This window comes from Rhineura floridana, chromosome 5 (genome assembly GCF_030035675.1).
Source record: "Rhineura floridana isolate rRhiFlo1 chromosome 5, rRhiFlo1.hap2, whole genome shotgun sequence".
Taxonomy (NCBI): domain Eukaryota; kingdom Metazoa; phylum Chordata; class Lepidosauria; order Squamata; family Rhineuridae; genus Rhineura; species Rhineura floridana.
The window spans coordinates 130683522-130697867 of record NC_084484.1 but is presented as its reverse complement, the minus strand read 5'-3'; the positions used below and the strand labels follow the sequence as shown (position 1 = coordinate 130697867).

The window sequence follows — 14346 nt, the reverse complement described above, 5'->3', positions numbered from 1 at the left end:
TGCTGCTATGGCAATAGAAGGAGAACTGCCTCTTCCTCCTCCTCCTCCTCCTCTGCAACAGCTGGTGTGGCTGCAATGGCATGGAGGGAGGAAAACCAAAATCCCTGTCTCTTTCCTGTCTGAAACCTTGGAGAGCTGCTGCAGTCATTTTAGAAGGCACTGAGTTAGATGGACTAATGGTTCGGACTCTGTAGAAGGCAGCTTCCTATGTTCTTGCCCCATCACTCTCTCTGTGTTCCTTGCCCCACAAATGCTCAGAAATGCAGTAAATTCAGAGGTACCTGATATTGAAAGCTCAGCCAAAGAAGATGTTTGGGGGATGTAATTTTGTCTTTGTTTCCATGGTGAATGTTAAGGGTTGCTCAGTTTGCATTCAAAGGAAGCAAGGAATTTTGAAATTGGTAACATCTCTACATATTATACACATTCAGCTAAGTAGACACTTAGGTTTTAAGCACATAAGAACCTGAAGCGGCAGTCTTAATATTCTGTTGCTTGGGAGTAAGCCCCGTTGAACTCTGTGGAACTTCTAAGAAGACATGTATCAGATTGCACTGTAAATCAGATCATATAAGGAGGTAACGTAACTAAAATATTTGCTGATGTTGAAGCAATCTGTGAAAAAAATACATTGCTGCAATCAGTAGCTAAGTAACAAACAGGCCTTCCTAAAACAAAAATGCCTTCAGTACATGGCTAAACATCATCATGCTAGGTGCCTATCTGATTTTGTGGGGTAATTGATTCCAGAGAGCTGGAGCTGCAACACTAAAAGCCAGGTTGGCATGTGTCAGAATTCTCACAATGAGCTACACAAGCAGAAAACAAAGATACTTTAGTTACATATAGTTAAGTGGACAGAAACGCCACTGGCTAGGCAGGAAATGATTTTTTCCTGTATAATAACTTTTTTCTTCTAAAATTTTGTCTATTTGTGGGCTTTCTTTCATTGTTTCTCTTCCAGATCTGTTGTACTATGCTAAGTGATGAGCAAATAGAAACAAATAAACAGATTTTCTTAGATTTTTGTTAGATAATTTTTATTAGGAACTGTGAGATAATAGGGGAGCTTTAAACATATTTAATTATTGTTTGCTCGATTAATTTTTAAATTCTTATGTAACACTATTGATTAAAAAAACCCTATGAAGTACATTTTAAAAGCAACAAATAACAAAACATCAATGATAAAACAAACACATTAAAAATTTAAACAAAACCACAGCAGTTCTATTTCTTCCATCTGTGCTCATGTGTGTTGTGTGTACATGTATAATATTCACTAATAGGCAAAAAAACATGCAGTTTAAGAACTTACCTATAGCCCACAGCTATTTCTATTAAACTTTAAAAAGAAGGGGAATTGGGCAGCTATAGTGAATGCACCAGGGGAGCAGGAGACCTGACCTCCTCTCTGAGATACTGGACTGCCCTTCAAATTTGTCAAAATGCAAACACAATTTGGGTTGGCCTTTCACACTCCAATCCACTTGCTGTGTAGCTTGGAAGAATTTGACAACATGTGCCTCTGAGCATATGGTGAGTGGTGGCAACACCTGCCATCTCCAAAGATGGAGAATTACATTTTTATATGTTTGTTGGTGTTCTACTTACTTTGCTTTTTTTCTGTGTTACTATTGTTTCTACAGAGAATCTAACCTAGAAAATTATATTTCTTTCATTATTCATCCTATAAACCTGTGTCAAATTTATTCTTATTAATTTTGAAGCCTTTTTATTGGTCAATGTTATATGATGGTGAAGACAGCCTTTTGTGTTTCAAACTGGAGGTTATGTTCAATTTTTATTTTGAAATAGTTTCAAAACTGTCTATTAACAACTGAATCTGAAACTACAGACTGATGTAAAATCAGACTGATTACAATATGTTGCTACTTAGGCAATAAATCTAGCTGTTGGAAAAAACAAACTTGTCCTGCCCAAGATGCAAGTTTTCAGCCTGCTATGCGTAAACCACTTCACTTGAGGAAAGGTGGGCATGATTAATGAAAAACATAGAGCACACCTAGAACTTTGCTAGAATATATTTAACCTCCCAGTGTTTTATCTTGTGCAAACTGAGACACTCCTCATGTCCACTGGAGACTGTTCTACAGAATAGTGCTATTATTCCACAATTTTTTACTATAAATTTTGCAAAGTGTTGCTGTTCTTCACATATTCACAGAAACGGAAGCAAAATAAAATTATTTACTATAGGAAACTTCACTAAAATTGCAAAGTAAATGAAAAATATTTAAAGTGACTATCTGAACTATATCTATCATCTTAATATTGATGGTTCCTCCCTACTAAAAACAAGATCAGCACAGCACATGTCTTGTTTCTGTTATTTGGAGTGATTGCAGGTGTTGCCACCACTCACCATATGCTCAGAGGCCCATGAAATTCTTCCAAGCTACACAGGAAGTGGATTGGACTGTGGAAGACCAACCCAAATTGTGTTTACATTTTTACAAATTTGTAGGGCAGTCCAGTATCTCAGAGAGGAGGTCAGGTCTCCTGCTCCCATGGTGCATTCACTATAGCTGCCCAATTCCCCTGCTTTTTAAAGTTTGATAGAAATAGCTGTGGGCTCTAGGTATGTTCTTAAACTGTCTATTAGTGATTTTCTCTGCTTTTTAATCCGGGAGGTAAGAAATGAGATCCTATGCAAGTTTGCTGAGAATGGATTGATCATTTCCATGCTTATTGAGTTCAGTGGGATTTACTCCTGTGCAATCATGCTTTGGATAGGTGAAACTGACCATGGAGGTGGAGGAGAAGACGGAAGGAGGGCTGGAGTAGGCAGGGAAGGAGGAAGAAGGGAGGGGAGGAAAAAGGGAAGAGGAAGGGAGAGGGGAGGGGAGGGGGAGGGGACAAGCAGGTCTGATCATTTGCATGCTTATTGAGTTCAGTGGGATTTACTCCCGTGCAGTCATGCTTAGAATAGGTAAAACTGAGCATGGAGGAGAAGGAGGGGGGCAGGGGAGGGAAAGGAGGGAGATAGGATTGGAAGGGGATGGGGAGGCAAGGGGCAAAAGGGAGGGGATAGGGAGGAGGAGGGGAGGGCAGGTTCATTCATTTGCATGCCCTTTGAGTTCAGTGGGATTTACCCCTGTGCAATCATGCTTAGGATTGGTGAAACTGACCTGTTAGGGGTCTCCTAACAACTCTCAGCACCCTTCACAAAATACACTTTCCAGGATTCTTTGGGGGAAGCCATGACTGTCTAAAGTGAAATAATGGTCTGGCATGGGTGTTGCCACCTGATTAGCCAAGCCAAACAGCTGTGAGTCTGGCTTTTAGAACACTGACAGTTGGTTCTTAGAACATGCCCAACATTATAATAGACTTCAATGTTAAATTTGTTAAATTAATTAAAAATCAGCCAGGCATTTTAAAACTTTTAAACTGCTGAAGATGAAAGTCAGAGTATAGGGCAAGGTCAGTAATAGGATTACAGGTACTCTGAAAATGGCTGATTTTTAATTAATTTCAACAAATTATGACTACTGACAGAAAAAAGTTCTGGATTTTTTCCCTTGTTTTACACTTTGAACTCTTGATTCTCTCTGACTGCTTTGTGTATCGCCATGAAAATGCAGAGGGTTGTTAAGCAAGCATTTCTGAGTTCAAGACTATAGGGTTTGTAAGGTTTTGTTTTGAAATGAGCCAATGAGAAACATCGGAATGGCATGGGGTATTTCAATTTAACATTGCAGTATGCAAAAAATCCATGCTGTTTATAATATGAAGCCACTCTCATGTCTGTATAATTTCAAGGTGTCACAGGGCTCTCTTTTTTTCCTCCTGCAACCAGCTAACCTGATCATCCCTCTGTGCTTTGTCTAGTAATATTATGCACAGTGGTATAAACTCATTACAAGTTGCTGGTGTCTGAAGTCCTATAATTAAATTACGAAGCCTAAGTGCATATTTACTAAGGAGCAGTCTAGATGTTAAGAAAAAGTAGACTGTACCACTTTGGTATGCAGGTAGATAACAATACTCTCCTACCAAAAACATTACCTGCCCTATCATGGAGCTATCATGGAGCATCATCCTAGTCTTCTCTTTGGCATGCTTATTTCAACACATGTTATTGCTGTCATGTTAGGGGTTTTTTTGGGGGGGGGAATTGCCAACCTACAAGCCACTATTTACATTTTGCAGTGATGTGAGACAATACGAAGAGAGTTGTAAAAATGTACATTGGCTGTAAGTCTTTTCTCCGACTGTTAACCTATAAAAGAGATATTGGATCTTTGCTTGGTATATTATTTGGTCTGTTTACGTTGCTCTTATAGACAATTTCACAGTGACTATCATTTTATTTATGTTTGCAGTGGGAAGAAATAAGTGGTGTTGATGAGAACTATACTCCAATCAGAACGTACCAGGTTTGCAACGTCATGGACCACAGTCAGAACAATTGGTTGAGGACAAACTGGATACCCCGTAACTCAGCTCAGAAAATCTATGTGGAGCTCAAGTTTACCCTGAGGGACTGTAACAGCATCCCACTAGTTCTGGGCACTTGCAAGGAGACTTTTAACCTGTATTATATGGAGTCTGATGATGACCATTCTGTCAAGTTTAGGGAACATCAGTTTACAAAGATTGATACCATTGCTGCCGATGAGAGCTTCACTCAGATGGATCTTGGGGATCGAATTCTTAAACTCAACACAGAGGTTCGTGAAGTGGGACCTATTAGCAGGAAAGGATTTTACTTGGCTTTTCAAGATGTGGGTGCATGTGTTGCCTTAGTGTCAGTGCGAGTATACTTCAAAAAGTGCCCTTTCACTGTAAAGAACCTGGCCATGTTTCCAGACACAGTACCTATGGATTCCCAGTCGTTGGTGGAAGTGAGAGGTTCTTGTGTTAATCATTCCAAAGAGGAAGACCCACCCAAGATGTACTGCAGTACAGAAGGAGAATGGCTAGTTCCCATTGGGAAGTGCTTGTGTAATGCTGGCTATGAAGAAAGGGGCTATTCTTGCCAAGGTAATGTCTGTTTAATAGTTTCTACATATTCATTGTTGGTTAATTGAGTTACTTTGCTTTATAAAGTGCTTGGGCAAGTAAGATTAAATAGAAAATTCTTATTTTAGCATAACTCCTATATTTAATATACAAAACAACATTTTCTTTATTTCTTACAGTGGTACTTTCTGTTTTTAGTTTACATTTTGTAGACTACTCTGAATGCTTGATATTTAGACTGTGAGTGGATCTGTGAGTGGATTTTGTACAATGGGGCTTACCCTCCCGCCATCTGCTGCAGCCTCATGCACTGCCAAAAAACTCTCCAGAGACACCTGAGGGGCTCTTCAGAAAGGCTTATAGAGCAGCACAAGTAGCTGCAAATGGTTCTGGGAGATGGCAGACGTTGGAGACACCCCCTTGTGTTAGCAGAAGATATTTCTGCTAGGGTCTAATAGGATCCCAGCCATGGTATCATAATTTGTTGTTGTCTTCATTTTGTAAAGTGTATCCTAGATTTCAAGGATCTGGGGAATTCTTCTTTTCAAGCAACATCATGCTGTGTAAATGTACACTTTGTTTCAGTGGCTGATGCCTGGAGTACAAGATCACTTGATCCTTTTAAGAGAGGCAAAGGGCCATGAGTTATACCCACCTGTGGACTATGCATGGAGGGACAGGGTTGAATCCCTATCATTTAGGAACAGAGCATTTTAATCTCTAATGTGATATACTTGCAATCTGTTTCAGTTGAAATCCTCATATTCTTGATATATGTGCACAGAAGCCAGAAAATCTGAAAGAATACTTTCCTAGTACGAGATGGAGTGCTTCTTCCTATAATTGGCTTTAGAAGCTCAATGTCTTTTTGAGCATAGAGCACTCATTAATTATGTTGTGACTCCTAATGAATGTTGGAAGCTTCAGGACAGATGTGCTTCTTCACACAGCACATAGTTTAACTGTGGAATTTGTTCACACAAAAGGCAGTGATGGCCACCAACTTGGATGGCTTTAAAAGAGGATTAGACAAATTTGTGGAGGATAAGGCTGTCAATGGCTGCTAGTCATAACTGTGTTCTGCCTCTGTAATTGTAGGCAGTATGCTTCTGAATACCAGTTTCTGGAAACCGCAGGAAGGGAGAGTGCTCTTGCACTCAGATCCTGCTTGGGGGCTTCCCATGAGCAACTGGTTGTCCACTGTGAGAACAGGATGCTGGACTAGATGGGCCATTGGCCTGATCCAACAGGCTGTACTTATGTTCTTTTGTTACGGCTTCTTCTCTCCTTGGTCTCATCAGCTCACCAAATTAATCTTCCCCTATGGCAGCAAAGGACCTTGGGACAGGTGATGTGCTTCTGTGTTGTATTTTTCCAAAGCATGAAAGGACAACTGTGAATAAAACAAAAAGAGACAGCATGGATAAAAAGAGGCTGCTAGATTTGGGTTTTCCAAAGTCACAGGGCTCAACGCAGTTGATCTGTCAGACCAGTGGCAGTAGGCATTTGGGGGCAGGAAATTAAATGAACAAAAACTGACCATGATGTAAGCTTCTCATTTCATTTTTAGGAACATAGAAAGCTGCTTTACACCGTCAGATCATTGGTCCATCTAGCTTGGTATTGATTGGAATTAGCTCTCCAGGGTTTTAGGCAAGTTTCTTCCTGCAAAGCTTATGTGATCTGCCACCAAGCTCTGGTCCTTTCCCTTTTAATCTGCCACTTATTTTACTCCTCCTCTTTGTTGATATTCTGGCAGCTAATTGAGATCAAGGTTCTTGATTTTATCTGCTAGAACATATGGATAGTTGTTCTGTTGTGAGCACTGGCCTCAGCAGAGGCGAGAGTATCCTAGACAGCTCCATGCAGGGCTCAGGCTGGTGACTTCATGAGAGCAGAAGTCATATGTTGCTTCCGCAGCAGCTCCTCTTTCACCAAGAAGAGTCTTTTATTTAAAGGGATCCAGCCAGCTTTAACAGTCATTGACTGTGACAGAGCAGAGGAGCATAAAGGTTTCTGAGCTGGAGTTCTCTGAGTTAGAGGAGGACAACCCAACATCCTCAGGCCAGAGAGGTACTTATACTATGGACATTTCTTACAAAAGCGCTTCCAGTTGATAGATTGCTTCTGGAGCTGGCCCTGTGGCCAATTCCCTGTCCTGCTCTAAATTCCTGGGCTCACTCCCTGAAGAAGGAAGCCTGATCCCAAGGTCATGACAATTGCTGAGTCAGCCACGTGTGGAACTTTGGCACACCAAATGGGTGCCTAGTTTGTCTCTCTGATTAGATTGGTGCTGCCCTCTCCTCACAAGTCAGAGTGAGGTCCATCTGGTTATTGGTCAAAACTGTTTTAACAAAAATAGTGTTGAGAGAAAAGGAAAAGGGGGCAGACAAATTACTTGGGTTTACCTTTTTTTAAAAAGAGCCTACATAAATCTATGTTTTCATTTATTCCTAGTTAAATACTAAAACGATTGTAATATAGGGATGGGATTCAAGAATGTAGTTCCATAAACTTATATATGTTTTTAGGGTTTTCTTTTTCCACTGTCAGAAACTGGATTTAAAGCACATTTAATGTGCATGGTTTCCCTCAAAGAATACTGGGAACTGTAGTTAAGAGTGCTGTGAATTGTAGCTATGCGAGGGGTAAACTACAGTTCCCAGGATTCTTTAGGGGAAGCAATATGTTTTAAATGTACTTTATATGTATGTATGTATGCACATATATGCATGTATGGTGTGGATGTGATCAAAGATGCACAATTTAAGATATTCCAGATTTCAGCAAAAATGTTATTTCTTTTTCAGAGGATTAAAATTAAAGCCGTCTCCATATCTGAATTTCTGAGCATCTGTGTAAAAAGAAGTGTACTCAAGGCTCAACATTAATTCTTTTGGCATTGGGGGTTGTGTGGAACAAACTTAGCAAGGCCTAAAGTTATTGCTCAAACATTAATCTGTTAAAAGTGTCAGCATGACGTTTGAGGACAAACATATGTATTACTAAATGTTTATATCGTTGAATGAACCCTGTTTTCAGACACTGCTTATATCAGCAATGCCTGCTGACTTCAGTCAGCAAGAGATTACTTGTGTCCATGAATGTAAAATATAAGAACAGACTCTGATCCTGCAATCAAGTCTTGGCATCCAAGGGAGCTGGCCTGCTTTTTTGATTTCCATTCCATTTGTTCATCAAGAGAGCTTTGTATGAGCAGGCCATTAACAAAAGTGACAGGACGTTCTGGTCTGCTCTGGTTTTACATACTATGTCCTGCTGTCCTGACAGCTTTTATCAAGACCCAAATTTGTCAAATATTTTCACCAGGGTGTGATTTAAGTGGCACTTTAAAAGCAGTTGGTAACCCAATCCCCTCCCTGCTGTTGACGTCAGTAACACAGCAGGAATCGGAAGGCTTAGAACCAAGTTAAGTTTTTCACATACTTTTTGACGGGCCAGCGGTGGCTCAGCATGGTTGCTCCTATGCTGTCCCCACCCCAAGTTGAGAGATTATTAAAATAGTATTTCTTTATGCTGAGCAGGCAAGAAATGGGCATGCAGTCATTTCATTTAATGATCAAAAATTTGTCCTGAGACAATATTGTTGTGTAGGCCAGATAGTCCATGAGAAGCATGGACAGAAGAAAACATTGATATCAGGTGTATTTATTTATTAACATATTCATATCTCTCTTCTTTGTGAAGGAAGGGAACCTTAGCGTGTGTTTTTGAGTATCTTTTCTTTTTTCCACAGCAGTATTTATCAAATTCTAATTTTCTAACACCATCGTTATAAGGATTGCACCACAAATTTTCTAATATAAATCAAGTAACATTAGAACAAGTCATAAGAAAATTCCCATAGAATGTGTGTGTGTGGGGGGGGAATCAGTGAGGAAAATAGGGTTTCATATGATCAGTTTAATAGCACAATGAAGTTGACTTTCTTAATCCTTTTTAAGAATTAGGCATTGTGATTAGTCCTAAGTGTGGGTAATGGACAAACCTTAAAATTAGATTTGAAAGAGTGGCATAACACAAACTTAGGATATTAACCCATATAATTTTTAATTTTGATGTGTTTGCTCAGCTGTTCAGTTGATTCTATAGCGACATCAATATTGTTTTACAGTTTAAAAATATGTGGATTTCTTCCCCTTTCCCAATATTTATTAATTACAATTTAATTTTGAATACAAATAACAGATGGAGATGAAGATATGTTTTGGGGGACAATTTTGTCCAAGCTATTATTAACTTCCTGAAAGCCAATCCCCCCATGCCATTGCACTATTTTACAATCTCATATATTTATGTTTCACAATGTTTTGTAATAAGCAGCCTGATCATTCCCCTTTTAAAAATATTTAGTGTTCTATGCCACTTCATAGCTGGGCAGGGTTCAATCTCGCCTCTTGTGAAAATCTTCCAAGCTTTGTAGCTTGTTACTTGTTGCTATGTCTTCACTGCTTAAAACAACTTGGATACACTTAATATTTTCTGAAACATATTCTAAAATTATCAGCCAGAAAATATCCATGACTGATAATTTTAGAATATGTTTCAGAAAATGTTACATGTATCCAAGTTGTCTTAAGCAGTGAAGATATGACAACAGATAACTAGCTATAAAGCTTGGAAGATTAAATATAGTTGAACTTATTATTCAATTCAACATAGTTGAATTTATTATTAACTATATTTAGTATACAGTAATGCATTTCAATGTGTTTGACCATTTAGTCAAAAGCCTCTTCTCCTCAAATGCCTGTTTATCTGATTGGTTTTAAAGGTCAGAGTGAATAACGAACATTTGTCTACCAAGTTGACTAAACTGAGATAGCATTATATTTGTATGTGAGAGAGACAGAAAGACTTCTAGTCTACCATCTTATCAGGAGGCTCGTTCTGCACAATATAGGAAATGGACCTTTAGCGTGGCGGCACCTCCCCTGTGGAATGCCCTCCCTTTGAATATTAGGCGGGCGCCCATCTCTGCTATATTTTCGGCGCCTTTTGAAGACTTTCCTCTTTCAACAAGCCTTTTAAGAGGAGAGCTATCCCAGTCTGTGTCTGTGTCAGAATTGCTTAATATGTCTTTTAATAATGTTTTTAACCCTTTTAAAAAAAGGTTTAAAAATGTTTTTAACACTGTTTTGTCTTAATGTATTTTAAGATTTGTTTTTATGATGTTTTAAAGTGTTTTTAGTGCCTTGTTTGCCGCCCTGGGCTCCTGCTGGGAGGAAGGGTGGGATACAAATTAAATTAATAATAATAATAACAACAATAACAATAACAATAATACTCCTATGGGTTCAAGATGAAAACAATCATGTTACCAAACAGGGCACATGTTCCCTAAAAGGCACATATTCTAAATAATTAGTGATAACTTCCTGGTACCAAAGAACTATGGGAGACATATGGGATGTCTTGATAATCAGAACTTCAAATAAACACTGCACAGTGTACACAATGAAAATGTATAATTGCTAATATGGAGAAGTTGTTTTGATAATGTGCTTTGATCCTATTTCAATCTGCCAACAAATGAAATTCACTCCTGCATTTGTATTACCTGAAGAGGGAATTGTGCTGGGAAGATCATATTTTTCAGGGTTCCCAAGCTTCATCAGCATCATAACTACTACTGTTGTTGTTACCTTCATTTTCATTTATGAATCACTTTCCATGGAGCATCCCAAAGCGATTTGCAATATAATAGATACAAAATGGTTAAAATAAATAAAAACAGTTAAAACTGCATATATTAAAACAATTAAAAATTCTAAAAACAGTTTAAAGCAATGACACATACATAAAACTATTTCAAATCCAAAACAGATACTAACAGAGATAAAGATTTTAGAAGGCTTGTTTAAAGAAGAATGTTTTTAGCAGGTGCTAAAAAGACAATCAATATGCAATGGAAGGGAGTTCCAAATAGTAGGAGCTGCTGCACTAATTCAGACATTGTGTGGAATAGATCTGATGGGATGGTATCTGCAGAATGTCCTCTCCTACAGAACACAGTGATCATATATAGAATATGAGGCAATCTGTATAGGGATTTGCACGCTAATACCAGAACTTTGAACATAGCCTGGTAGCTAATTAGCAGCCACAATTATTTCAGCAGTGGTGTAATATGATGGCAATATTCCACCCAAGCGATCACTCAAGCTGCCACATTTTACACTAGCTGCAGCTTCTGGGTTAGCCTCAAGAGCAGTCTCAGCCAACGTGCACTGCAGTAATCCAATCTGGAGGTTAACAGCACATGTGCTACAGTGGTCAGAAATGACTGTAGCTGATAAAGGACACTCCTAGTCCCTGATGTCACCTGGACCTCTAGTGGCAGAGATGAATCCAGGAGCACCCCCAGACTAAAACCTGCTCCTTCAGGGGAAATAGAACCCCATCCAAAGCAGGTCATTGACCAATTATCTAGACTCTGGAACCGCCCATTCACAGCACCTCCAATTTGCCAGGATTCAGAGTTAATTTGTACAGTAGAGATTTTCATGTGCTTTAGAATAACAAAACAATATTTGTTGATTCCTGTGTGCAAGTTGAGGTTCCCTTCCTTCTTGAAATGAATTCATGCTGTTGTTGTTTTCCAAATATTCCCTGCCCTATCACTAAAGAAAAAAAAAAGAGAGAGAGAGGCTATGTCTTATGTATTATTGTCAGTTGGAACTTTTTGCAATAATAAAACAAGCAACAAGCTGCCATAAGGGTTCTTTTCAGAGCTAAAAGGCAGGAAGTAAACATTTTAAATAAATAAAAACATTGGACCAATTGAAATAGGTCAGTTAAGGAGATAAAGCTAAATATCTGTGAAGTTTTATCAGTTAGGTTATGGAAATCTCACTTCCATTTCTACATAGTATTGTAACTTTTGGTTTAAGAACATAAGAACATAAGAAGAGCCTGCTGGATCAGGCCAGTGGCCCATCTAGTCCAGCATCCTGTTCTCACAGTGGCCAACCAGGTTTCAGGTTTGAAATCTGAAATAATATGATAGTCAGTTTAAAACAAAAACAAAAACCTTATTTGTAGGAAAATACAATATCATGGCTTAGATGATTAAAATTAAACATTAGTTTTATCCTTAGGCCTGATCATTCTGTTGCTGTTTTCTTACTTCAGATTATTTTTCTAAACACTGTGAGGGCTCTAGTATCTGGATAAAATAATCTGGACAGTTCTATCCATTTGGAAGTACATCTGGAATGGAGAACATGTGTTGTCCTGATGATGGCCAGGGTGATAGGAGTTGGAGTCCAACAATATCTGAAAGGCCATAGATTGTCCATTTCTGAAGTATACACATTTTTAGCAAGTGTAATTCTGACCAATCTTTTGTATTCCACATGGGGTAATGTAAATCGGGCAGATCTCTTATGGTGAGATAAGAGGGTTCTTTGTAAACTGCTTAGAGGTTTCTCACAACCAAGTGTTATATACATTTTATTAAATAAATAAATGACACACACACACCCTCCATGTTACCTTTTAGAGAGATTCACGTGTATCAAAGTCTGATGTTACTGGAATAAGCTACCTAATTTTCCATATTGGTGTGTGAATGGACATTGTGCTGGGCAGTTAGGCTTCTACTACTGGTCAGAGTATGATCTGAAGGTACATGAGGCTACCACCTTGCTGATGTTGGTCAGCATCTGGTCAGTGTCTGAATGGAAGGCCACGGAAACCACATGTAACATGCCCTGAGATCCATGACAGAAAGAAGGTGGGATATAAATGTAAGAAAATAAATACTGTCTTGCATGCACCATTAGGTTACTCAAACATGTTTTGTTGGGGAAAGAAAAGAACAGGAAAGTGCAAACCAGGCTGCATTCAGACATGGGGCTTATTGCATTAGTTTTATGGATTATAATAGTAGTGCTTCTGTCCCAATTTCTAAAATTCCTTTCACATTGCAGAATCAGGAATTGTGGCTTGTGAACTGATATACTGCCATGTTGTGCTAAATGTCTTTTACACTGCTGCAATGGTTCATAGTATGGAGGTGCTCCTGGATCCATCTTTGTCGCTCAAGACCTGGCTGACCTCAGTGGCTAGGAGTGCCTTTTACTAGCTGTGGCTGATAAGACAGCTGCAGCCATTTCTGGACTGGGATAGCCTGACCACTGTTGTCCATGCATTGGTAACCTCCAGGCTGCAGTGGTGCAACTGCTCACTGGGGCAGGGTATTGACAACATGTCATTCTGCTGCTGAAAGAGTTGCAGTGGCTGCCCATTACCTACTGGGCCATGTTCAAGATTCTGGTTTTGGTGTACAAAGCCCTATGCAGCTTGGGACCAAGATACCTGAAAGATTTCTTATCCCTTATATACCCAGTCGATCACTATGCTCTACAGATGAGGGCCTCCTGCAGATACATTTTATCAGGAGGTCTGTTCCACGTAACAGAGGAAGTGGACCTTTAGTGTAGTGGCACCTACCCTTTGGAATTCTCCCCCCTTAAATATTAGACAGGTGCTATCTCTGTTACCTTTTTGGCACCTACTGAAGACCTTCCTTCTTCAACAAGCTTTTTAAGTAGAGACCTATCCCAGTCTGTGTTGGAATTGCTTTTTAGGGTGTTTTTAAAGCTTTTAAAAAAGATGTTTTAAGAGGTTTTGTTTTAATATATTTTAAAGTCTGTTTTTAAGATGTTTTAGAGTGTTTTTAATGTTTTTGTTTGCTGCCCAGGGCTCCTACTGAGAGGAAGGGCGGGTTATAAATTTAATAAATAAATAAATAAAACAGCAACTTGTTTCCATCATTCACCCATTATAACATGTGCCCTGCATTTCGCCCATAATTCACTACACAACTGTATGTCGTCACATCTCCATGGGACCTCTTCCTTTTGCTTCTGACATTTTTGTGCTGTGTGTGTTTGTGTATGTGAACTACTACCTGCACCTATACTAGAATATCAGCACATTTTTCTTGAGGTAAAATAAAAAAAGGTTGGAAGCAAAATGTATGCTGGGATATTGCACCTCAGATGGTCACATGAATGGCGGTAGCATGATTGTGAGAAACTGTAAAACTTCAACAATATACCAGATTTTAGGGCTTGCAAATGGAATATTTCTAGAATAATTTATTAAGGAAACAAGCGCTAAATTCCCACTACATTCCATTAGATTACTGAAACTGGCTTCTACGTCATGTGAAAGATGAAAAAAATTGCAAAAATTGAGGAACTGTCAGGGAAATGGATTAAACTGCTGCTGGAAAGCACCTCAGTAAATACAGGCATCAGTGAGGACACAAAATATATGGAAACATAATAAAGATAGATAAAAGCTATATGACATATTAATGAGAGT

At 38.9% G+C, this 14346-nt stretch overlaps 1 protein-coding gene across 8 annotated transcripts in view; it reads left to right on the top strand.

Moving 5' to 3' along the window:
- The window catches only part of EPHA3 (EPH receptor A3), a 345821-nt gene that overhangs the window by 116952 nt on the left and 214523 nt on the right, over window positions 1–14346 (top strand). For all 8 annotated transcript variants that reach the window (XM_061628065.1, XM_061628063.1, XM_061628064.1 and 5 more), the window contains one exon: window positions 4350–5010. In XM_061628065.1, the coding sequence (XP_061484049.1) occupies window positions 4350–5010 (661 nt within the window). The remainder of the gene's footprint in view (window positions 1–4349; window positions 5011–14346) is intronic.